Source organism: Fundulus heteroclitus, unplaced genomic scaffold (genome assembly GCF_011125445.2).
Source record: "Fundulus heteroclitus isolate FHET01 unplaced genomic scaffold, MU-UCD_Fhet_4.1 scaffold_99, whole genome shotgun sequence".
Classification (NCBI taxonomy): Eukaryota; Metazoa; Chordata; class Actinopteri; order Cyprinodontiformes; family Fundulidae; genus Fundulus; species Fundulus heteroclitus.
Window position 1 is genome coordinate 580212 of NW_023397461.1, and position 24608 is coordinate 604819.

Below are 24608 nucleotides of genomic sequence, written 5' to 3' on the forward strand. Positions count from 1 at the left end.
CCCGTTCAGAACCCGTTCAGAACTCACCCATGCTTTCCGCTGAGCATCAGCTGGAGCCTGCTGGCAGTTGCCTTAAAGTGCGTAGAGTTTTATGCACTCACTGACAAAAAATGGACAGAAAAAAAATCTATGCCAAGATTACAGCGTGCATGAGCTCTCTGAGCAGGTTGCAGGTTGGGTTATGTTGCAGGTTATGTTGCAGGTTAAGTTATGTTGCAGGTTAAGTTATGTTGCAGCTTAGGTTATGTTGCAGGTTATGTTGCAGCTTAGGTTATGTTGCAGGTTAGGTTATGTTGCAGGTTAAGTTATGTTGCAGGTTAAGTTATGTTGCAGGTTATGTTGCAGCTTAGGTTATGTTGCAGGTTATGTTGCAGGTTAAGTTATGTTGCAGGTTAAGTTATGTTGCAGGTTATGTTGCAGCTTAGGTTATGTTGCAGCTTAGGTTATGTTGCAGGTTAAGTTATGTTGCAGGTTGGGTTATGTTGCAGGTTATGTTGCAGCTTAGGTTATGTTGCAGGTTAAGTTATGTTGCAGGTTATGTTGCAGCTTAGGTTATGTTGCAGGTTAGGTTATGTTGCAGGTTAGGTTATGTTGCAGGTTATGTTGCAGGTTATGTTGCAGGTTAGGTTATGTTGCAGGTTAAGTTATGTTGCAGCTTAGGTTATGTTGCAGGTTATGTTGCAGCTTAGGTTATGTTGCAGGTTAGGTTATGTTGCAGGTTAAGTTATGTTGCAGGTTAAGTTATGTTGCAGGTTATGTTGCAGCTTAGGTTATGTTGCAGGTTATGTTGCAGGTTAAGTTATGTTGCAGGTTAAGTTATGTTGCAGGTTAAGTTATGTTGCAGGTTATGTTGCAGCTTAGGTTATGTTGCAGCTTAGGTTATGTTGCAGGTTAAGTTATGTTGCAGGTTGGGTTATGTTGCAGGTTATGTTGCAGCTTAGGTTATGTTGCAGGTTAAGTTATGTTGCAGGTTATGTTGCAGCTTAGGTTATGTTGCAGGTTAGGTTATGTTGCAGGTTAGGTTATGTTGCAGGTTATGTTGCAGGTTATGTTGCAGGTTATGTTGCAGGTTAAGTTGGAGGTTAGGTTATGTTGCAGGTTATGTTGCAGGTTATGTTGCAGGTTATGTTGGAGGTTAGGTTATGTTGCAGGTTATGTTGCAGGTTAGGTTATGTTGCAGGTTATGTTGGAGGTTATGTTGCAGGTTATGTTGCAGGTTAAGTTATGTTGCAGGTTATGTTGCAGGTTAGGTTATGTTGCAGGTTATGTTGGAGGTTATGTTGCAGGTTATGTTGCAGGTTATGTTGCAGGTTATGTTGCAGGTTAGGTTATGTTGCAGGTTATGTTGGAGGTTATGTTGGAGGTTATGTTGGAGGTTATGTTGGAGGTTAGGTTAGCAGAGCTGCATCTGCATGAAGGAGCATGTCCTCACAGCACAAACACCAGCGGCTTGTAAAAGTATTCACACCCTTTTAACTTTTCCACATATTGTCGCGTTACAACCACAAACAACTTCTTATGAATTTTATGTGAACACAACGCGGTGTACAATTGTGAAGCAGAAACAAAATTACACATGATTTTTTTTACTAATAGCTGAAACGGGCCTTGTGCTAAAGTATTCAGCCCCCTGAGTGAATACTTTATGGATCCACCTTCTGCTGCAGTTACACGTCTTTCAGGTTTGTCTCTACCAGCTTTGAGCATCTAGGGACTGAAACTTCTGCCCGTTCAGCTCCAGCTCAGTCAGATCACATGTAGATTCTGGGTTGGGGTTGGGTCTGGACTTTGACTAGGCCGTTTTTACACATGAATATGTTTTAAACGGTTGTAGCCCTGGCTCTATGTTCAGGGTGGAGGGTGACTCCAGCAGGTTTTCCTCCCAGAATGCCCTGCATCTGGCTCCCTCCATCAGCTCTGACCATCTTCCCTGCTGGAGGGGAGCAGAGCGTGATGCCACCATGTCTGACGGTGCTAGTTCTCCACACAGCGTTACATCCTGGTCTCTGACCACAGCTCCTCCCTCCTCATGTTTGCTGTGTCTCCACCACGGTTCTGACTGCAAACAGGACATTTTATGGTTTCTCTTTTCTTGTCCCTCTTCCATAAAGACCACACATGTGGACGACGTGTCCCACACCTGAGCCGTGGGTCTCTGCAGTCCCTCCAGAGTCACCATGTGTCTCTGATGAGCGCTCTCCTCGTTCAGCCTGTAGGTTCAGGTGGACGGCTGCCCCTCTGTCCTTCTCCAGAACTCTGTGAGACGGTCAAAGCTTTTTCAGCCTGAGCTGCTTAAACATCTCCAGAACTTTATCTGCTGTGTGTCTGGACTCCAGGATGCTGGTTCCTCCCCGATGATCTCTGATCTCTGAAGCCCTCAGAGCGGCTGCATCTGTGCTGAGATCAGATCCATTCATCGTTAGCAACCATCAGCCTGGGTGTGAATACTTTTACAAGCCACTGTGATCTGTCCAGCATGGAGGTGGAGGACTTCCTCTGCAGCCAGAGGACCCGGGCTCCCAGCAGGCGCTGAGTGGACCGTGAACTCAGAACCCAGACGTGTTCTGAGGTCCAGTCTGAGGAATTCTGGCCAGCAGCTCAAGCTGGGTCGGTTCTAAGTGGCGTAAACACTGACGCCACATGAAGGTTCCTTTAGAGAGAAGAGTGGACCCAAAGTCCTCCACAACCATCTGAGACGTCTGACTGAAACTTCTGCTGCTGGAGGAGGTTCTGCTGGATCTGCACAGCAAGGTTCTGTTTAAGAAATGGTGCTGAGTCTGTGGTGTTCTACAGATGAGTTGAGAAGCTGCGGTTACGTGAACTCCCTTCCTGACGGAACCCTGCAGCTCTGTGATTTGGACCTGAGGAGTTCTGCAGGTCAGTGATGGACCTCGGTGCCGTCAGCAGTCAGAGGAAGCTGCTGAGGTCCTGCATGTGTGGAGATCTCCAGCTGATCCCGTCCAGGACTGAACCCAGTCCGTGTGGCTGGGAGCAAAGCATCATGGGAGGACGGATGGCTGACCTCTGGGCTCTCTGCTTTTTGTCAGCGAGTGTATTTCTATTTCCACGCAGCTCCGCCTGCAGGCCAACTCCAGCAGTAATCAGGATTATTTCAGGACTAATTCTTTTAGCAGCTGGTGTTTTTAGTCAAAGAGGAGTCAGCAGACCAAAGGCGCGGCGCTCTGGTTGAGCTGCAGCAACGTTTCACACGGATGCAGCCGCTTCTCTCTGCTGGTTCCTTCAGGTCTGGGGAAACTACCTTTGCCACAGACGGCATCGGTGCCTTACTGTTTTCAGCTCTGTCACCGTGTCTTAACATTCCTGAAATGTACTTTTCTCCTGTAATTAACGCTGACTTGGATTTGTAAAAATGTTTTTGAATTTACAGCAGTAAGAATTTCTATGTGACGATGTTATTGATTAAAAAATTACAAAAAGAAAACGTGTCTTCTTCCTGGTGTCCAGCTTCATCCTGCATCGCTAGAAATCTTCCAACAGGTGGCGCAACGTCTGCAGTCATGGAGGACATGAAGTTGTTCTGCAGAGCTCCATGGCTTCTGGTGTGAGGAACATCTTCCTGCAGCTCAGAGAACAACGTGGTGCTGCAGAGGAGAAGCTCCAGGATGTCCTGCAGGCTGCGGCTCCGTCTCCTCGCTGCCTCCAGTGTAGAGCAAAGCGTCTCCTCCACATCCAGAACATTTGCTTCTGACTTCCAGGTAGATTATTACACAGTTCCTGGAGGAGCTGCTCTAAGGGGAAACATCTGTCCTATATTTTAACTCACTGAAGTCTGTAGCCCAGACAGAGCTGATAATCTCAGCATCAGTTTGGAAAGAAAAAAAAATAACACCAGATTACAATTTACAGCATTCCTCATCCAGAACAAAGTGGTTTAGAAGGAGAAAATAAAAGCTTCACATTCAGTGGCTGCTGGCGAATCGGAGGGGAAATGCAGAACAGATGAGAACCCCCCCCCCCCCACCCCCCCCCCCCCGTCCAACACACAGCGTGTCTGAGAAAAATAAAACCTCTCCATGCATCCAGGAGCTGCCATTAAATCCACAATTACAGAAGTGCAGTTTGAGCGGATTCCTGCTGCAAGTCCCCTCCTAAAGACGAGAGAGACGGACATGAGAATAAAATGTGCAGATATCTGCTGACCACAGCAGGAAGCTGGACTGGACTAGGACTAGAAGACACAGAAGACTAGAGTCTGTGTCTTTAGACTCTAGTCTTCTGTGTCTTCAGACTCTAGTCCAGCTTCCTGCAGGTTTAGCAGCTGAACTGGGACCAGGAAGCAGTTCAGTTCTAACCTGTGAACCGGCTCTGGTCACAGAACATTTATATAAACAACCAACTTCTCACATTATGGAAATCAGAGGCGTCCAGACTGTATGGCAAGCTGTGTGTGTATTTATTCAGCGTCCTGGACGTCTGTAGAAGCACAGCCTTGCAGTTGACCCCTGGTCCCCTGAGGACATTAACCCAAGCTCAGAGAACTGCTCTTAATTAGCAGAAACTGCATTCAATGTGTAACTAGCCGACTGGTTAAGATAAAAATAATTTAATTAATATGTTTAAAATCCTTTATTTGCCTCTCTGGCCTAAAATCTTCAACCACTCCCTCAGCATGCTGCTGCCACCGCCGTGCTTCACTGTTCAGGGTTATATGCAGTGATTTACTCCAGCTGCAGCACTTTCAGGCAGGTCTAGTCGTCCAATGTGACCAGAGCACCTTCTTCCACATGTTCACACCTTAACTAGTGAGGCTCAACATGTTCTCCTGTTTGCTCGTATTAATATGATATTAACCATATTTTAGCTCTTAAACTTTAGCTCTAACATGCTGCCATTTTAACACAATGGGGCATAAAACCCACAGTGGCCTAGTTAAAGTATTTTATTTGGCCTTATAAGTAAAGCACCGTGCTTGTAGGACTACATGTGTAACCCGGTAAAACTGAAAATATTCACTTATTGGCTTTAGCGGTGCTACTAGTTAGGGACCTTACTAGATTTTTGTAAACTATTAATATTCACAACAAAATCATTTATTTTATTTGTAACATCTTTTATCTAAATGAATTTGTACTGATTTGTAAAACTTCATATAAGGCATGTTTATCTTTAAGCAACAATTCAAAGTGTTTCCATGAATAAAACATGAGAAAAGAAACAAAACAGAGTGACAAAGGCAGGCAAAGAGGTTTGACAACAACCTTAAAGGTGTATAGTTCTGAATTTCTGAATTTAAATCATTTATTTTCTTTCCCTAATGCTGTGCTCCTTTAAAGTAACAGTTCAGTTCATATTTTCAAAAGAAAAGTCATAGAAACTCAACAAAGGGGCTTTAACCTTGACTGAAAATAACTCATGCTTTCAGGACCTTTAAGTTTATGCTGATTTTGTTATCCTACCTAATTAACCTGTAAGTTACTGGTTAACAAGTTAACTAGTAATATTAGTTTGAACCTGTAACTTACAGGTTAACCTGTAATTTACTAGTAAGTTAAGTTACTAGTTAACCTGTAAGGGGTAAAATCAGCCAGATTGGCCTCCAAGGGATAAATGCAGTCTGCCTTCAGAACTGAAGTGACTGCCGTCAGTGTCTCGGATTACATGCACTAACGTCTTGCCATAGTTTCTCAGCGGGCTCTTGGCTGGAGGTGAGGAGGAGGAGGAGGAGGAGGAGGAGGAGGCGCTGCCTGCCTGCCGCACTTCAGCTCCGGCCGTCAGCCCCAGCGCACTGCGCCGGATCTGGGTCTGCCACGTCTAGAACCGAGCCGGCGCCCCTCCGTCTGTTCGCTGAGGAGACTCAGCCGAACCCGGCAGCTGATCGGAACCGAGCGGCTTTTTACTCTTTCTTGATTTTCAGTCTTCTGGGTTTCAGTCCGCGGCTCCGGGTCAGGTAAGAACTTTCTGCTTGTTTAGCTGCTCTTTTGGTTCTGGTTTTACTCATGACAGACTGGACCCTGATAGAGGTCCCGGTCCAGAACCTTATCCAGAACCAGCATCCATCCTACAGTTCGGCAGTTAAAGCCTGAATCTGGTCAGGCTCTGCAGCCCGTCAGGTCCAGCTGGGCTCGGCATCATATCTGGTTCTGATCAGACTCATGAACCTGTTGGACCTTCCAGAACCACTCCGCTCGCCCAGCGGGGAGCGGGGACCCACACCTGGACAGGTGGACGGATCACCTCCTGGAGGAGAGCACCTGTTTTCCCAGCATTCCCCCATCCAGGTCCGCCTCTGCTCCAAGTCCCAGAACTCAGAACCAGCACCCCCCCCCCCCCCCCCCCCCGCCCTCAATCAGCCTTTGTGCACCAGAACCTTGAGGACGGGCTGGAGTCAGGGTCAGTAGTGGGCCGGGATCTGATGACCTCACCCACAGGAAACCTGCTGCTCGCTCTGAAAGGAACCGTTCTTCATGAGAACCAAATGAAAGCAGCATGTGGAACCGGCGGTCCAAATGCTTCACATTCCTCAGTCAGAGCCACCGGGTCCAGGAGCGCTGGTACCATCTGCCAGTGATTTAGTCTCCTCTGCAGCAGGCTGGTACCCAGTCCAGTCCCTGTCAGACCCCCCGGCCCCCAGGGGCCCGGCCCGCACGGCGCCGTGGCGCTCTGATGGGTAGCAGAGACCCAAGAACCGACAGGAGAACCGGCACACGGGTCCGATCTGCTGGAGCTTAGGCTGAGAACGACACTGAGCTCTTCAGAGGGAAGGTAGATGCTGCTAGGAGGTCATGGTCAGTAGCAGCAGGTCCACCAGGCTGCCGTCCACCTGGACCGGGTCAGAACGGGTCAGAACGGGTCAGAACCTCCAGACCTCCCAGGAGTCCGTCCTGTAACCGCTAGGTTGCTGGTTCAAACCTCTGCTCTGACGGTCTCAGTCGTTGTCCTTGGGCACACTTCGCCCCCTCTGCCCGCTGGCCGAGGTCACAGGGTGGTGCCGATGTCTGGCAGTGTGGTTCTTTCTACCTGCATGTTCTCCCTGTGCTGGTGGAGGTTCTCCTCGGGTTCTCCAGCTTCCTCCCGCGGTGCAGAAACACGACTGTTGGTTGATTGATCTCTGAACTAGGTGAGAGGTTCTGTGTCCTGTGAGGGACTGCTGGAGATGAACACCAGAACCTGCATGGATGAGCAGGTGAAGGTGGAGGTGGAGGTGGAGGTAAAGGTGGAGGTGAAGGTGGATGTGAAGGTGGAGGTAAAGGTGGAGGTGAAGGTGGATGTGGATGTGGAGGTGAAGGTAAAGGTGGATGTGGAGGTGAAGGTGAAGATGGAGGTGGATGTGGATGTGGATGTGGAGGTAAAGGTGAAGGTGGAGGTGGAGCTAAAGGTGGAGGTGGATGTGGAGGTGAAAGTGGAGGAGAAGGTGGAGGTAAAGATGGAGGAGAAGGTGGAGGTAAAGATGGAGGAGAAGGTGGAGGTGGATGTGAAGGTGGAGGTGGATGTGGCGGGTGGAGGAAAGGTGGAGGTGGATGTGGCAGGTGGGGGTGGAGGTAAAGGTGGAGGTGAAGGTGGAGGTGGATGTGGAGGTGAAGGTGAAGGTGGAGGTGGATGTGGAGGGTGGGGGTGGAGGTAAAGGTGGAGGTGAAGGTGGAGGTGGAGGTAAAGATGGAGGTGGAGGTGGATGTGAAGGTGGATGTGGCGGGTGGGGGTGGAGGTAAAGGTGGAGGTGAAGGTGGAGGTGGATGTGGAGGTGCAGGTGAAGGTGAAGGTGAAGGTGGAGGTGGATGTGAAGGTGGATGTGGAGGTAAAGGTGGAGGTGGAGGTAAAGATGGAGGTGGAAGTGGATGTGAAGGTGGATGTGGCGGGTGGGGGTGGAGGTGAAGGTGGAGGTGGAGGTGAAGGTGGATGTGAAGGTGGATGTGGAGGTAAAGGTGGAGGTGGATGTGGCGGGTGGGGGTGGAGGTAAAGGTGGAGGTGGAGGTGGATGTGAAGGTGGATGTGGAGGTAAAGGTGGAGGTGGATGTAGCGGGTGGGGGTGGAGGTAAAGATGGAGGTGGAAGTGGATGTGAAGGTGGATGTGGCGGGTGGGGGTGGAGGTGAAGGTGGAGGTGGAGGTAAAGGTAAAGGTGAAGGTGGATGCAGAGTTTCTAAAGGAAGCAAACAGGGCTCTGCAGCACCACCTGCAGGACGCTTGGTCTGCAGAGATGTTCCTGGACCTGGACCTGTGACCTGTGACCTGTGACCTGTGACCCAGCTACAGAAGGCGCTCCTCAGGTTCCGGGTTCTGGGTTCTCAGTGACGTGTCAGAACAGCCTTGGTTCTGATCAGAGCGGGTCCAGACTGCTGAGGTGGAACAACCAGTTACTGGGTTTAGGGGGTGAATACTTTCTGATGGACTGTAAGGGAACCTTCAGGAGGTCGGTCACCAGGAACCAGAACCGCCTCAGCGGCAGAACGGGCCAGGAGGACCCTGGTTCTGTTCTGGCAGCTTTCATCGAGGTCGTCTATCAGCTGAGCACGATGGAGAAAGGAGTATCTGACATATTTGGACATTTTGTTTATAGTTCAGGTTCTAAAGGTCTTTAAAGAGGCCCGGTACTGAAGGTCCGGGCCAAGTGCTGAAAAACGTCCCCTGCTTCGCTTTGGTCCACCTGTTCTGTACTCTTTTAAAAATGGACCTCAGAACTACGTGATGTTGTTGTCAGCAGCAGATCTACAACACGCTGGCTGAGAAGCAAAAGAAGCAGGTCGTTGAAACGGCCTAGTCAAAGCCCACAGCTCATTCTAAATGGCCTCCTGTGAGAAACCCCAGTAGACAGAAACAACGTTGGACTGACTAGACGGTGAATGCAGAGTCGCGCTCCTGGGTTACTGTTCCTGGGCTCCTGAGTTCCTGGTTCCTGGGCTCCTTGGTTCTGGGTTCCTGGGTTCCTGAGTTCCTGAGCTCCTGGTTCCTGAGTTCCTGAGCTCCTGGTTCCTGGGCTCCTGAGCTCCTGAGCTCCTGAGTTCCTGAGCTCCTGGTTCCTGGGTTCCTGGGTTCCTGGGTTCCTGAGTTCCTGAGCTCCTGGTTCCTGGGCTCCTGAGCTCCTGAGCTCCTGAGCTCCTGGTTCCTGGGTTCCTGGGTTCCTGAGTTCCTGAGCTCCTGGTTCATGGGCTCCTGAGCTCCTGGTTCCTGGGCTCCTGAGCTCCTGGTTCCTGGGCTCCTTGGTTCCTGGGTTCCTGAGCTCCTGGTTCCTGGGCTCCTTGGTTCCTGGTTCCTGGGCTCCTGAGCTCCTGGTTCCTGGGCTCCTGAGCTCCTGAGTTCCTGAGTTCCTGGTCCTGGGCTCCTGAGCTCCTGAGCTCCTGGTTCCTGGGCTCCTTGGTTACTGGGTTCCTGAGCTCCTGGGCTCCTTGGTTCTTGGGTTCCTGAGCTCCTGAGTTCCTGGTTCCTGGGCTCCTGAGCTCCTGGTTCCTGGTTCCTGGGCTCCTGAGTTGCTGGTTCCTGGGCTCCTGAGTTGCTGGTTCCTGGGCTCCTGCGCTCCTGGGTTCCTGGTTCCTGGGCTCCTGAGCTCCTGAGTTCCTGGTTCCTGGGCTCCTGAGCTCCTGAGCTCCTGAGTTCCTGAGCTCCTGGTTCCTGAGTTCCTGGGCTCCTGAGTTCCTGAGTTCCTGAGCTCCTGAGCTCCTGAGTTCCTGAGTTCCTGAGTTCCTGGGCTCCTGAGTTCCTGAGCTCCTGGTTCCTGGGCTCCTGAGTTCCTGAGCTCCTGGTTCCTGTGCTCCTGAGTTCCTGAGCTCCTGATTTCCTGGGATCCTGAGTTCCTGAGTTCCTGGTTCCTGAGCTCCTTGTTCCTAGGCTCCTGAGTTTCTGGTTCCTGGGTTCCTGGGCTCCTGAGCTCCTGGTTCCTGGGTTCCTGAGTTCCTGAGCTCTTGGTTCCTGGGTTCCTGAGCTCCTGGTTCCTGGGTTCCTGAGCTCCTGAGTTCCTGGTTCCTCGGCTCCTGAGCTCCTGGGTTCCTGGTTCCTGGGCTCCTGAGCTCCTGAGTTCCTGGTTCCTGGGCTCCTGAGCTCCTGAGCTCCTGAGTTCCTGAGCTCCTGGTTCCTGAGTTCCTGGGCTCCTGAGTTCCTGAGTTCCTGAGCTCCTGAGCTCCTGAGTTCCTGAGTTCCTGAGTTCCTGGTTCCTGGGCTCCTGAGTTCCTGAGCTCCTGGTTCCTGGGCTCCTGAGTTCCTGAGCTCCTGGTTCCTGTGCTCCTGAGTTCCTGAGCTCCCGATTTCCTGGGATCCTGAGTTCCTGAGTTCCTGGTTCCTGAGCTCCTTGTTCCTGGGATCCTGAGTTCCTGAGCTCCTGGTTCCTGGGTTCCTGAGTTCCTGAGCTCCTGGTTCCTGGGCTCCTGAGCTCCTGAGCTCCTGGTTCCTGGGTTCCTGGGTTCCTGGGTTCCTGAGTTCCTGAGCTCCTGGTTCATGGGCTCCTGAGCTCCTGAGCTCCTGGTTCCTGGGCTCCTGAGCTCCTGGTTCCTGGGCTCCTTGGTTCCTGGGTTCCTGAGCTCCTGGTTCCTGGGCTCCTTGGTTCCTGGTTCCTGGGCTCCTGAGCTCCTGGTTCCTGGGCTCCTGAGCTCCTGAGTTCCTGAGCTCCTGGTTCCTGGGTTCCTGAGTTCCTGAGCTCCTGGTTCCTGGGCTCCTGAGCTCCTGAGCTCCTGAGCTCCTGGTTCCTGGGCTCCTTGGTTCCTGGGTTCCTGAGCTCCTGGGCTCCTTGGTTCTTGGGTTCCTGAGCTCCTGAGTTCCTGGTTCCTGGGCTCCTGAGCTCCTGGTTCCTGGGCTCCTGAGTTGCTGGTTCCTGGGCTCCTGCGCTCCTGGGTTCCTGGTTCCTGGGCTCCTGAGCTCCTGAGTTCCTGGTTCCTGGGCTCCTGAGCTCCTGAGCTCCTGAGTTCCTGAGCTCTTGGTTCCTGAGTTCCTGGGCTCCTGAGTTCCTGAGTTCCTGAGCTCCTGAGCTCCTGAGTTCCTGAGTTCCTGAGTTCCTGGTTCCTGGGCTCCTGAGTTCCTGAGCTCCTGGTTCCTGGGCTCCTGAGTTCCTGAGCTCCTGGTTCCTGTGCTCCTGAGTTCCTGAGCTCCTGATTTCCTGGGATCCTGAGCTCCTGAGTTCCTGGTTCCTGAGCTCCTTGTTCCTAGGCTCCTGAGTTTCTGGTTCCTGGGTTCCTGGGCTCCTGAGCTCCTGGTTCCTGGGTTCCTGAGTTCCTGAGCTCTTGGTTCCTGGGTTCCTGAGCTCCTAGTTCCTGGGTTCCCGAGCTCCTGAGTTCCTGGTTCCTCGGCTCCTGAGCTCCTGGGTTCCTGGTTCCTGGGCTCCTGAGCTCCTGAGTTCCTGGTTCCTGGGCTCCTGAGCTCCTGAGCTCCTGAGTTCCTGAGCTCCTGGTTCCTGAGTTCCTGGGCTCCTGAGTTCCTGAGTTCCTGAGCTCCTGAGCTCCTGAGTTCCTGAGTTCCTGAGTTCCTGGTTCCTGGGCTCCTGAGTTCCTGAGCTCCTGGTTCCTGGGTTCCTGAGCTCCTGAGTTCCTGGTTCCTCGGCTCCTGAGCTCCTGGGTTCCTGGTTCCTGGGCTCCTGAGCTCCTGAGTTCCTGGTTCCTGGGCTCCTGAGCTCCTGAGCTCCTGAGTTCCTGAGCTCCTGGTTCCTGAGTTCCTGGGCTCCTGAGTTCCTGAGTTCCTGAGCTCCTGAGCTCCTGAGTTCCTGAGTTCCTGAGTTCCTGGTTCCTGGGCTCCTGAGTTCCTGAGCTCCTGGTTCCTGGGCTCCTGAGTTCCTGAGCTCCTGGTTCCTGAGCTCCTGATTTCCTGGGATCCTGAGTTCCTGAGTTCCTGGTTCCTGAGCTCCTGGTTCCTGGGTTCCTGAGCTCCTGAGTTCCTGGTTCCTCGGCTCCTGAGTTCCTGGTTCCTGGGTTCCTGGGCTCCTGGGTTCCTGAGTTCCTGGGTTCCTGGGTTCCTGAGTTCCTGAGCTCCTGGTTCCTGGGCTCCTGAGCTCCTGGTTCCTGGGCTCCTTGGTTCCTGAGCTCCTGGGTTCCTGAGCTCCTGGTTCCTGGGTTCCTGAGCTCCTGGTTCCTGGGTTCCTGAGCTCCTGGGTTCCTGAGTTCCTGAGTTCCTGAGCTCCTGGTTCCTGGGTTCCTGAGTTCCTGAGTTCCTGAGCTCCTGGTTCCTGGGCTCCTTGGTTCCTGAGTTCCTGGTTCCTGGTTCCTGGGCTCCTTGGTTCCTGGGTTCCTGAGTTCCTGAGCTCCTGAGTTCCTGGTTCCTGGGTTCCCTCAGAAGCTGTTTGACGTGAACGCTGTTGCTGCAGAGTCCAGGATGAGCCTCCTCAGCGTGTCTCTGACCTCTGGCTGCTCTGGGGGGGGGGGGGTATATTTCAGGGAACAGCCTGCCAAGCTTGGCGCTGGGGGGAGGGAGTCAATCATAACAGCAGAAATCATCCCTGCAGGCGATCTGTCTCCACTCCTGACAAGGCTCCCAAGGCTCTTATCTTCCCGTGCTCTGACTCATCCTGTCTACCCCCCCCCCCCACACCTCCACCCCTACACTACCCCCCCCCCCCCCCGTTCGTCTCGTGCCCTGGTTCCACGCTCAGCTGCTGCCATCAAAGGCTGCAGCAGCAGAGCAGCGAGGCTGCAGCCTTTCTCCTGATCCAACCTGAGAGAGGAAGCAGCACAAACCCCCGACTGAGGAGGAGGGAGATGAATGATGCCCCCCCCTTGCTTCATCTGTCCCCCCCCCCCCCCCCCCCTCCCTCATACCTGCTCCTCTTTGAACAACATCAAATGTTGCTGAAGGTGTGGAAGCTGCTGTGATTAGATGTCAGCAACCGAGGGTGGGGGTGGTGAGGTGGGGGTGGTGAGGTGGGGGGGCTGAGGTGGTGAGGTGGGGGTGCTGAGGTGGGGGGGCTGAGGTGGGGGGGGTGAGGTGGGGGTGGTGAGGTGGGGGGGCTGAGGTGGGGGTGCTGAGGTGGGGGTCCCTACGGAGTGACGGCAGCCATGTTTCTTTGTGCTCCTGCTAACGCAGAGCTGACGGAGGCGAGGTGGAGGAGCACAGCGGGGGGGGGGAGGTGCAACGGGCTGGGTCGGCTGAACCGCCTGTGGCAGTAGTGGAGGATTGGGGGGGGGCAGATCAGGCTCAGATATTTACATACACCCACTGGTATTTACTACAGAGCTTCTGGGCCGCCGCCGGCACCAGCCTGGCTGAGCTGCAGGAACCCCCTACCCCCCCCCCCCCCCCCCGACTCGCTGCCTGGTTCAGCCCCAGAAGAAGAAGATAGCAAATCAATCCCACAGCATGATGCTGCCACCACCTGCGCTGGCTGTGGTCCAGCTGGAAGCTTCCTTCCTTCCCCTAAGAAGATGCTAGAGTGGCTTCACTGGAGACAGTGATGCTGGTGGTGCAGCATCACTGTCTCCAGTGATGCTGCACCACCAGCATCACTGGAGACAGTGATGCTGGTGGTGCAGCATCACTGTCTCCAGTGATGCTGGACAGTGATGCTGGTGGTCCAGCATCACTGTCTCCAGTGATGCTGGACCACCAGCATCACTGGAGACAGTGATGCTGGACCACCAGCATCACTGTCTCCAGTGATGCTGGACCACCAGCATCACCGTCTCCAGTGATGCTGGACCACCAGCATCACTGGAGACAGTGATGCTGGTGGTCCAGCATCACTGTCTCCAGTGATGCTGGACCACCAGCATCACCGTCTCCAGTGATGCTGCACCACCAGCATCACTGGAGACAGTGATGCTGGTGGTGCAGCAGTCAGCAGAACCATCACTGCTTCCTTATAGACGCGGCGTAAAGCGAGGAAGGATCAGATCAGACTGCTGCTACTGTCAGTCATGGGCTTCTTTCTGCTAATTGTAAAAGGATAAACCTTTGGAACCTGAACTCTCTAGATCCTCCTGGGTGAAGGGCTCTGCTGGAGGAGAAGCTCTGAGGATGAGCAGTTCAGGGCCTGCTGGAGCAGCGCCGGCCCGTCTGTCTTCAGACGGAGAGGCTCAGATTAGCGCCGCTCGCTGCCAGCCAACCTGCCGAGCTCTCAGCGCTAACATCAATTCAGCGCTGAAGGAAAGCTTTAGCTTAGCTGCAGGTCATTGTTGTTTTCCAGGATCATCATCCTGTGACTCCAGGTGTGAAGCACGCTGCCACCTGCCCCACCAGTTAACGAGCAGACGTTAACGAGCCGACGTTAACGAGCCGACGTTAACGAGCAGAGACTCTGTGATGCTTCTCCATCTGCGTCTAACCATCTGACCGTTCTCTGCTGCTCGTCATGCGGCAGCAACAGAAGCTCCACATGACAACCTGTGTTTGCTGGATGAAGCGCCTGTGAACATTCACTGCTTCATCAGGGAACGTATGCAGAATAATTCACACGTCCATAGGAATGATCTGAGTTAATGCAAATGGCTGATAAGGCGCTTTTCCAGACACTAGAGTCACATCCAGCCGCCCTCATGCACCGCTACGGAGCAGAGGTAGACATCTTGCCCAGGGGCACATCGACATGTGACAGGGGAAGCTGGAATTGAACCCACAACCTTCCGATTGCCTGCCACAGTCGCCCCAGGTAATGTGTAATTACCTTTTTGTCCAGCAGGGGTTCCACGTAAAAAGCTCCACCTGCTGGTTGGTCTCTACCTGCAGTCAGTGCTGGGAGGAGCAAGGCATTGTGGGTAAGCCTCAGAGCAGAGAACGCTCTTTGATTTGGGCCGCTGACCCGCGGTCCTTCAGAACTTTACCGGGTCGGTGCTGGTCGGCTCGTTGCTGCCAAAGAGCGGTACGGCACATCTGACCCTGAAGGAACCGTTTTGGACCCGTTGCGTTAAAAGATCAGAACCGTGGGGTTCTTGCCCACTGTGAGTGAACAGAACATTCTGACCTGAGTTTGTCTGACTGGTTCCGCTGTGGTTCTGGTTACTATGAGCAGAACCCACTGCTGCTGACTGACCGTCTGTGGGCTTTTTTCAGAACTGGACCAGAGATGACCCTGGTTCTGTCAGTGAATCCCTTCCTGGACTCCGAGGGAGACGCGCCGCTCTCTGCCTACCCCCCCCTCTGGGACCCGCCTCGCTGCAGAAAGGCCGGCCGGTCCGACCCGGACCCGCGGCGCCGCTCAGCAGAGCGACAGACACGAGGTGCAGAAACCGTCTCGTCTGTTACATGCCGGGTAGAATGTGTGCAGCAGACTGAAGATGACTGATTGTCCTCTTCCTCCTGCTGGCAGAAGCTCCTCCTCCTCCTCCTCCTCCTCGTAGAGTTCCTGACCAGGTCTCCATGTCCAGGATCGCCTACTTCAAGAGGAAGTTTGTAGATGACGATGAAGAACCTCCCTTCACCTTCCGGACCTACTGCCAGACTGTAAGTTCTCCTCAGAACCCCCACCTGTAGCTGGTAGACCTGGAGGAGCGGCTAGTGGTGATGGAGGAGAAGAGTCCTGACGTTCCTCTGCTGCCACACTGAGGAACATCAGGAACATCAGGAACATCTGATGTTCCTGACGTTCCTCGGTCTGGCAGCAGAACAGCAGAGGAACGTCAGGAACATCAGATGTTCCTGATGTTCCTCAGTGTGGCAGCAGAACAGCAGAGGAACGTCAGGAACATCAGATGTTCCTCGGTCTTCTCTGGTAACATCAGATGTTCCTGATGTTCCTCAGTGTGGCAGCAGAACAGCAGTGGAACGTCAGGAACATCAGATGTTCCTGATGTTCCTCAGTGTGGCAGCAGAACAGCAGAGGAACGTCAGGAACATCTGATGTTCCTGACGTTCCTCAGTCTGGCAGCAGAACAACAGAGGAACGTCAGGAACATCTGATGTTCCTGACGTTCCTCTGCTGCCAGACTGAGGAACGTCAGGAACATCAGATGTTCCTCGGTCTTCTCTGGTAACATCAGATGTTCCTGACGTTCCTCAGTCTGGCAGCAGAACAGCAGAGGAACGTCAGGAACATCAGATGTTCCTGATGTTCCTCAGTGTGGCAGCAGAACAACAGAGGAACGTCAGGAACATCAGATGTTCCTGACGTTCCTCAGTGTGGCAGCAGAACAACAGAGGAACGTCAGGAACATCAGATGTTCCTCGGTCTTCTCTGGTAACATCTCAGCAGCTGATGGGTGACGGCGCGCCCCTCGCTCCCTGCTCAGTGTGCCTGGCTTCAGGAACATGGAGGAAGGTCTGCTGAGGGTTCTGCCGTGGATCGGAACCGGCTGTTCCTGACGTTCCCACGCAGCTGGAGAGCTGGTTGTGGGTTGAAATCTATTTCAACTATTCAGGATAGTGACATTCAGGTTTGGACCTGATTCGTCGTGGCCCGGTAACAGCTGGATGGAAACTGGACCTCTGAATGTTTTAATGTTCCTCGCTCCGCTGTGAAAGATAAATTCTGTTCCTGCGTGTCGTCCCGGGTCCAGATGAGCTCCACTGTTTAATCGTTGCTCTGATCGTTGATGTGGGCAGCAGTTCTCTAGTCTTTCCCGTTATGAAGAGTTGTTTAGAGAACTAGACCTGAGAAAGTCTAGTCAAGGATTCTTAGGTGAACTAAAATTCAATTCAGTTCAGTTTTATTTATATAGCGCCAAATCATGAAACATGTCATCATCAAGGAACTTTACAAAGTCAATCAATCATATTATACAGATTGGTCAAAAATGTCCTATATAAGGGAACCAGCTGATTGCTTCAAAGTCTCTCCAAGCAGCATTCACTCCTCCTGAAAGAGCGTAGAGCCACAGTGGACAGTCGTCTGCATTGTTGATGGCTTTGCAGCAATCCCTCATACTGAGCATGCATGAAGCGACAGTGGAGAGGAAAACTCCCCTTTAACAGGGAGGAGAACCTCCAGCAGAACCAGAACCAGGCTCAGTGTGAACGCTCATCTGCCTCCACCCACTGGGGCTTAGAGAAGACAGAGCAGAGACACAGAAAGCTCAGAAGCTCACATTGACCCAGGAGTACTTTCTATGTTAGAGAAGACAGAGCAGAGACACAGAAAGCACAGAAGCTCACATTGACCCAGGAGTACTTTCTATGTTAGAGAAGACAGAGCAGAGACACAGAAAGCTCAGAAGCTCACATTGACCCAGGAGTACTTTCTATGTTAGATGGTAATAGAGGATGATCTGCCTCCCCTGATGATGTCACAGCTAACAGAACGCCAGACCAGGTGTACCTTCTATGAAGATAAAAGAGAGAGAACAGAAAGTTAAAGCAGAAATGACAACACACAATGCATAATTGAAGAACAGTAGACTGGAGAGCAGTAGGAGAACTCAGCAGAGAGAGAGAAATAGACCCTGATGTCCTCCAGCAGCCTAAGCCTATAGCAGCATAACTATAGAGGTAGCTCAGGGTAACATGAGCCACTCTGACTAGAAGCTTTGTCACAAAGGAAAGTTTTAACATTAGTCTTAAAAGTAGACTTAAACCTGTAATATCAGTTAATCATGATTAACCAGGATTATTAATGAATGTGTGTTGCAGGGCCGTGATGTTTATGGCTGCTGTGTGTCTGCCGCTCTTCTTCAGGTCGCTCCGGTTCTGGAGGAGCGAGCTCACGTTCTCCGACTCTCTCTGGAGAAGATGCGATTCATCGACGACCCCGAGCTCTTCCTCCGGCGCTCCGTCCTCGTTAACAACCTCCTCCGCCGGCTGCGGGCGGAGATCCTGCTGCAGAGCGCCGACTGGTGCTTTCCTCCCAACCCGCCGCTCGCCGCCCCCTGCGTCCTGCCGCCCAGCGCCGCCTCCGCTCACCAAGCTCTCCACAGAGCGCCGCCCGCCCGGATCTGCCTCCCGCCCCTGGCCGGGCCGCCCCTCAGGAAGCGGTTCCGGGTGGTCGGTGCCGGTCGGGGGGGGTTTGGGCCGGACTGCGGCCAGACGTGCTGCTGCCTGTACGCGGCGGCGGCTGCAGGACGCTACCTCCACCTCCCGCTCTCCGTCTACGATGCTGCTCTCTCCTCCTGCCCGTCCACAGCCAGCACCTCCCTGCTGCAGCTGGCTGGACACAGCAGACTGGGCCTGACTGTGGCTGTGGGTGATGAAGAGGAGGAGGAAGAGGAGGAGGAGGAGGAGCCTAGAGAGGAAGGGGCTCCAGCTGCTGCTCAGGACGAGTCAGACCCTGAAAGCAGGACTAGGACATCTGGTCATAGAGACAGGAGGACTGAGGACAGCTGCATGGCAGAAAGTGCAGAAGAAGAAGGAGAGCAGGAGGAGGAGGAGGAGGAGGAGGAAGAGGAGGAAGAGCAGGTGGTTGGACCTTGTTCGTGGGATTCAGGGAGAGATCTTCACAGACGTCACAGAACCTGCAGGCAGTGATGTACCGCCTGGGTCAGAACCACCGGACCCTGCTGGTGCAGCGGTGCCGCTCCAGAACCCTGAGCCGGCTCTACATGGAGTGTGTGGAGGTGTGTTCTGATCCGTTTTAGTTCTTGATTTGAAGCAGCTTTTAAAACTCTTGAGCGTTTATTCTGGTGCCGTCTCAGGACGCCACCGGGCTGCAGCGGCGCCACCAGAATTCACCTGACAGCAACCCAACCAGGACCAGAACCACTGAAAGTGCCTTAGCCTCTTTATGCTTACATGTGTGTTAAATGTTGTACTACCAACTGCTACCAACAGAACCAGAACCGAGGCGTGTCCTGCGCGGCAGAACTTTGAGCAGTGATCTCCTACACACGGCTGGACCGGACCTTTCAGTGACTGGAGCTCACTCAGCTAAAGCCGGTCCAGTTTGGCTCAGCCTTCTCGCCATCAGAACCATTATTCAAAGTTTAAAGGGGTCACAGAAAGTTGTTATCGTTTGCTCCATATTCTGTTTTAGATGCTGCACTAACTGGACCTGAAGGTTCTGTCTAAGCTGTAGGATCTCCTGCAGGAAGCACCACAGACGTAGAAGTTCTCTGGACCACCAGAAGGTTCTGACTCGGTTCATTTAAGCCCCTAACACGTATTTAAGTTTGGGCCGTGTGTCGTTTCTCTTGCTCCCCAGGAAACGGGTCCAGTCCAAAAACCATTTAGGCAAACAGGAAGTTCCTTTCAAACTAAAAGCAAAGAAAAGTGAATCTGTGTGGGTTTAGGTGAGGAGAAACGTGGTGAATGTTGGAGTTATTCTTGTTATTTTATCTTAATTATTCCCTCTAAAGTATGTCTACATTCAGTTTAACTCTGACTGTAAATGTGAGTAACTTCCATGCTTTTATTCTCCTTGTTTTCTCGTCTATTCAGTGTAACGATCATTGATTTCTGTTTTTGTTGCTCATCTGATGTACAAAATGCTAATAATGACAGCAGCTGATGCAGCCTGCTGACACCTTCAGCTATTTTCTAATCCCTGGTAGTAGTTATTAGAGGTAAAGACAGAATATGAGAGCAATATTTGTTTCCAGAGCTGCATCGTGTACGTTTATTTCCTGTATTAACCATGAGAGAAGAGCAGCTGTGCTCCTGTGTGATGTTCAGTATTAGTGAAGCAGTAAAAGCAAAGTTTAAACAGACATTGCCTCCTGGTGTCATCCTTCCCCCCCGCCGCTGCACCGGGACTCAGCAGAGTGCAGCAGGCCGTCCAGGTGGTTCTGATCCGTCTCCCCAGCGCTTCTGTTGCTGCTGCCGGACCTTCTCCAGGTGAGGTGAGCTCCAGCAGCCGCTGTCAGAAAGGTGGGCATCCTGAGAACAAAGTGTTCCTGTGTGGCCTTATTGACCAGTCGCTGTCAGGTTCTGCACTGGTTCTGCTGCCTGGTCTGACGGCGGTGTGGGGGGGGGGGGGGGGGGAGGTCGGGATCTGAGCATCTGGGCCACACCTTCACCCTGGATGCTACGTCAGCCAAGGATAGAATACTGTCACTGAGATAGTAGAGTGAGGAGGCTGGAACTGCAGCTGAGTGAAAGCGCCACTAGATGGCGCCATAGTGCTGCTGCTGTTTCTGGCCTGTTGCCCGTTGTGCCAACGGACCGTGATGATGTCAGACGAGCAACAGCGACATGTTGGCAGCAGTTACCATGGCGACAAGCCAGAAACACAGCATTGCCCTGGCGCCATCTAGTGGCGCTTTCAACTCAACTGCAGTTCCAGCCTCCTCACTCCTTTCTGGACGTGTCTCGGTTAAAATAATTCAGTCATAGAACTCGTGCCAACCGCAGACCGCCACTATCAGCTTATCAGCTTCTCTTCCATGATGAATGAAGACGGCTTTGTCTCCGCCGCAGTCCTTCACCCCACGTCACAACTGCATCCAGTTCCTGATTGGTTGTCACAACGCAACAAGATACAGAGGTTCAGCGTTTTCAACTCCAGCGACTGTCGCTTCACTTCCATCGCAGGCTGCATGTCACTCTGGCTCCTGTGCTTCACCTGTGCTGCACCTGTGCTTCACCTGTGCTGCACCTGTGCTTCACCTGTGCTTCACCTGTGCTGCACCTGTGCTGCTTCTGCGCTTCACCTGTGCTGCTCCTGCACTTCACCTGTGCTGCACCTGTGCTGCTCCTGTGCTGCACCTGCACTTCACCTGTGCTGCACCTGTGCTGCTCCTGTGCTGCACCTGTGCTGCTCCTGTGCTGCACCTGCACTTCACCTGTGCTGCTCCTGCGCTTCACCTGTGCTGCACCTGTGCTGCTCCTGTGCTGCACCTGCACTTCACCTGTGCTGCTCCTGTGCTGCTCCTGTGCTGCTCCTGTGCTGCACCTGTGCTGCTCCTGTGCTGCACCTGCACTTCACCTGTGCTGCACCTGTGCTGCTCCTGTGCTGCACCTGTGCTGCTCCTGTGCTGCACCTGCGCTTCACCTGTGCTGCTCCTGCGCTTCACCTGTGCTGCACCTGTGCTGCTCCTGTGCTGCACCTGTGCTGCTCCTGTGCTGCTCCTGTGCTGCACCTGTGCTGCACCTGCACTTCACCTGTGCTGCACCTGTGCTGCTCCTGTGCTTCACCTGTGCTGCTCCTGTGCTGCTTCTGTGCTTCACCCGTGCTTCACCTGTGCTGCACCTGCGCTTCACCTGTGCTGCTCCTGTGCTGCACCTGTGCTGCACCTGTGCTGCTCCTGTGCTGCACCTGTGCTGCACCTGCACTTCACCTGTGCTGCACCTGTGCTGCTTCTGTGCTTCACCCGTGCTTCACCTGTGCTGCACCTGCGCTTCACCTGTGCTGCTCCTGTGCTTCACATGTGCTGCACCTGTGCTTCACCTGTGCTTCACCTGTGCTGCACCTGTGCTGCTTCTGCGCTTCACCTGTGCTGCTCCTGCGCTTCACCTGTGCTGCACCTGTGCTGCACCTGTGCTTCACCTGTGCTGCACCTGCGCTTCACCTGTGCTGCTCCTGTGCTTCACATGTGCTGCACCTGTGCTTCACCTGTGCTGCACCTGTGCTGCACCTGTGCTGCTCCTGTGCTTCACATGTGCTGCACCTGCGCTTCACCTGTGCTTCACCTGTGCTTCACCTGTGCTTCACCTGTGCTGCACCTGTGCTGCACCTGTGCTGCTTCTGCGCTTCACCTGTGCTGCTCCTGCGCTTCACCTGTGCTTCACCTGTGCTGCACCTGTGCTGCACCTGTGCTGCACCTGTGCTGCACCTGTGCTTCACCTGTGCTTCACCTGTGCTGCACCTGTGCTTCACCTGTGCTGCACCTGTGCTGCACCTGTTCGTTGGGATATCACATAGATCTGTCGCTGGCCTGACACATTCACATTCAGCTACATAAATAAAAGTCAAAGGCTAAACTAAAACTTTTTCGTTGGAATGAACCTAAATTAAACGCGTTAGAATGCTATTTCCCCGATAGGTAAATTGTTTCTGTACATATGCGCAGACCTCGACTCGGGACGTCGTGCGTCGGTGGGCGGAATACTTCGAAGACCTCCTTAATCCCACCAACACGTCTTCCATTGCGGAAGCAGAGCCTGAGGACTCTGGGTCGGGTCCTCCCATCTCTGGTGCTGAGGTTGCCGAGGTTGTTAAAAAGCTCCTCGGTGGCAAGGCCCCGGGGGTGGATGAGATTCGCCCTGAGTACCTTAAGGCTCTGGATGTTGTGGGGCTGTGTTGGTTAACGCGGCTCTGCAACATTGCGTGGACATCGGGGGCAGTTCCCCTGGATTGGCAGACTGGGGTGGTGGCCCCCCTATTTAAAAAGGGGGACCGGAGGGTGTGTTCCAACTACAGAGGAATCACACTCTTAAGCCTCCCTGGTAAGGTCTATTCAGGGGTTCTGGAAAGGAGGGTCCGTCGGATAGTCGAATCTGGGATTCAGGAAGAGCAGTGTGGTTTTGGTCCTGGCCGTGGAACACTGGACCAGCTCTACACCCTCAGCAGGATCCTGGAGGGGGCATGGGAGTTTGCCCAACCAGTCTACATGTGCTTTGTGGATCTGGAGAAGGCATTCGACCGTGTCCCCTGAGGGATCCTGTGGGGGGTACTCCGGGAGTATGGAGTACCGGACCCTTTAATAAGGGCTGTCAGGTCTCTGTACGACCGGTGTCAGAGTCTGGTCCGCATTGCCGGCAGTAAGTCGGACTCGTTTCCGGTGAGAGTTGGACTCCGCCAAGGTTGCCCTTTGTCACCGATTCTGTTCATAACTTTTATGGACAGAATTTCTAGGCGCAGCCAAGGTGTTGAGGGGATCCGCTTTGGTGGCCTTAGGATTGCGTCTCTGCTATTCGCGGATGACGTGGTCCTATTGGCTTCATCAGGGCGTGATCTACAGCTCTCACTGGAGCGGTTTGCAGCCGAGTGCGAAGCGGCCGGGATGAAAATCAGTGCCTCCAAATCCGAGACCATGGTCTTGAACCGGAAAAGGGTAGAGTGCCTTCTCCGGGTTGGGGAGGATGTGCTGCCCCTAGTGGAGGAGTTCAAGTATCTTGGGGTCTTGTTCACGAATGAGGGGAAGATGGAGCGGGAGATGGACAGGCGGATTGGTGCAGCGTCTGCTGTGAAGCGGGCGCTGTACCGATCCGTTGTGGTGAAGAGAGAGCTGAGCCAAAAGGCCAAGCTCTCGATTTACCGGTCGATCTACGTTCCTACCCTCATCTATGGTCACGAGCTTTGGGTCGTGACCGAAAGAACGAGATCCCGGATACAAGCGGCTGAAATGAGTTTTCTCCGTAGTGTGTCTGGGCTCTCCCTTAGAGATAGGGTGAGGAGCTCAGTCATCCGGGGAGGACTCAGAGTAGAGCCGCTGCTCCTCCACGTCCAGAGGAGCCAGTTGAGGTGGCTCGGGCATCTGGTCAGGATGCCTCCTGGACGCCTCCCTGGTGAGGTGTTCCGGGCACGTCCCACCGGGAGGAGACCCAGGGGAAGACCCAGGACACGCTGGAGGGACTATGTCTCTCTGCTGGGAACGCCTTGGGATTCCTCCTGAGGAGCTGGCCCAAGTGGCCGGGGAGAGGGACGTCTGGGCCTCCCTACTGAAGCTGCTACCCCCGCGACCCGACCCCGGATAAGCGGAAGACAACGGACGGACGGACGGACGGACATATGCGCAGTGACGTAATCCTGGTCACATTATACTGTTGTGCTATTACACCCTGTTAAAAGTTATTTAATGTTTAATAAAAAGGCTAGAAGTGGCATTCTCTGTCCTCTGATGCCTTACCGCGGCTACAGCAGTTCACGTCTTCATTTCAAAGCCAGAACGTGGAAGTTGGACCTGTTTGCATTCTCTGCTAATCATCCAGGAGTCAGAGCAGTGTTGGACGATGTGACGTTGACCCCACACTGAAGGCCACTTCCTGAGCGCTGACACCTTGGGCTGCTTTTCAGCTTTCCTCTAGAGACTGAAGCCTGTCCTTGTTCCAGCATGTGGAGGCAGACGGCTCACGCAGACGTGAGAGGAAGAAGAAGGAGGAGGACAACCTGCTGGCCTGAGAGCAGCTGTAACATGCCCTCCTTCAGTCTGCTTCTATATCTGTACAACCCCTGGGAGGAGCTGATCAGCCTGCTGTCCTATTTCTGCAGGTCCTGTCCTTTACTGCCCCCCCCCCCCTTACATGAGGAAGGGAGCAGAACTACGGGAGGATGCTTTGAGCCGACCTTTTCATCCTGCGTGTAGCGACTCTTCTCCCCTGAATTTTAAATGTCAGTCCTTCTTCTTTTCGTTGCTGGCTGTATTTATGAGGAAAGCTGGGTCGGGTGTGTGATTGATCCCCCGGTGTCTGACCCACCGAGCTGCAGGAGACCTGGGTGGAGGTTCACCTTCCATCAGGACGACCACCAACATGCAGCCAGATATAGTTTACAGTACTGCCATTTAAATTCATGCTACAGTAAAACATGTTCTGTATATGTACCTCATATTATAGTATATTTATTGACATGATTTATTTCATTTTTTCCCAGTAAAGGATGAAGTGTTTCTCAGCACTGCAGCCTGTTTCTACCAGAGAGAAAGCTACGCTGAATCACAATGATCTCTGATTATTAGTCTGCATTTACCAGACTAATAAAAACTCATCAGCTACTGAGTGTAGGGCTCACTCTGTGTGTGAAGGTCTCCTCCAAGTTTTGGTCCGTGAGGCAGACACCCCGTCTACTTTTAAGACTAATCTTAAACTTTCCTTTGTGACAAAGCTTCTAGTCAGAGTGGCTCATGTTACCCTGAGCTACCTCTATAGTTATGCTGCTATAGGCTTAGGCTGCTGGAGGACATCAGGGTCTATTTCTCTCTCTCTGCTGATTTCTCCTACTGCTCTC

At 53.2% G+C, this 24608-nt stretch overlaps 2 protein-coding genes and 1 long non-coding RNA gene across 7 annotated transcripts in view; all 3 read left to right on the forward strand.

The window, feature by feature from the left end:
* syt14a (synaptotagmin XIVa) overlaps positions 1 to 3834 on the forward strand; it is a 45248-nt gene extending 41414 nt beyond the window's left edge. The window contains exon 8 of the mRNA XM_036135068.1: positions 3499 to 3834. Within this exon, the coding sequence (XP_035990961.1) occupies positions 3499 to 3566 (68 nt within the window). The 3' untranslated portion in view covers positions 3567 to 3834. The remainder of the gene's footprint in view (positions 1 to 3498) is intronic.
* On the forward strand, positions 167 to 3442 carry LOC118562600. Of its 3 annotated transcripts, none has more exons than XR_004930688.1 (2): positions 167 to 190; positions 1352 to 3442. It is a non-coding gene; the product is annotated as an uncharacterized LOC118562600 (long non-coding RNA). The 3 variants fall into 3 exon arrangements; XR_004930686.1 differs by lacking the exon at positions 167 to 190 and adding an exon at positions 461 to 488; XR_004930687.1 differs by lacking the exon at positions 167 to 190 and adding an exon at positions 993 to 1016.
* Positions 3835 to 4261: 427 nt separating the features above from the next.
* sertad4 (SERTA domain containing 4) lies at positions 4262 to 19431 on the forward strand. 3 transcript variants are annotated; one of them, XM_036135070.1, is made up of 4 exons: positions 4262 to 5908; positions 14912 to 15078; positions 15168 to 15301; positions 17423 to 19431. In XM_036135070.1, exons 2-4 carry the CDS (start codon positions 14925 to 14927, stop codon positions 18251 to 18253), a joined length of 1119 nt encoding a protein of 372 aa, XP_035990963.1. In that variant the 5' UTR covers positions 4262 to 5908; positions 14912 to 14924; the 3' UTR covers positions 18254 to 19431. The 3 variants fall into 3 exon arrangements, with proteins under 3 accessions (XP_035990963.1, XP_035990964.1, XP_021168829.2); XM_036135071.1 differs by lacking the exon at positions 4262 to 5908 and adding an exon at positions 13649 to 14799; XM_021313154.2 differs by lacking the exon at positions 4262 to 5908 and having other exon boundaries at positions 13651 to 15078; positions 17468 to 19431.
* The last annotated feature ends 5177 nt before the right edge of the window (positions 19432 to 24608 follow it).

Excerpts from the sequence above, each read along its gene's own strand:
- sertad4 (XM_036135070.1), top strand. The coding sequence starts at position 14,925 with ATGACCCTGGTTCTGTCAGTGAATCCCTTCCTGGACTCCGAGGGAGAC. Across the intron at positions 15,079-15,167 it reads AGCAGAGCGACAGACACGAG|AAGCTCCTCCTCCTCCTCCT; the intron begins GTGCAGAAACCG and ends TCCTGCTGGCAG. Across the intron at positions 15,302-17,422 it reads TCCGGACCTACTGCCAGACT|GGCCGTGATGTTTATGGCTG; the intron begins GTAAGTTCTCCT and ends TGTGTGTTGCAG.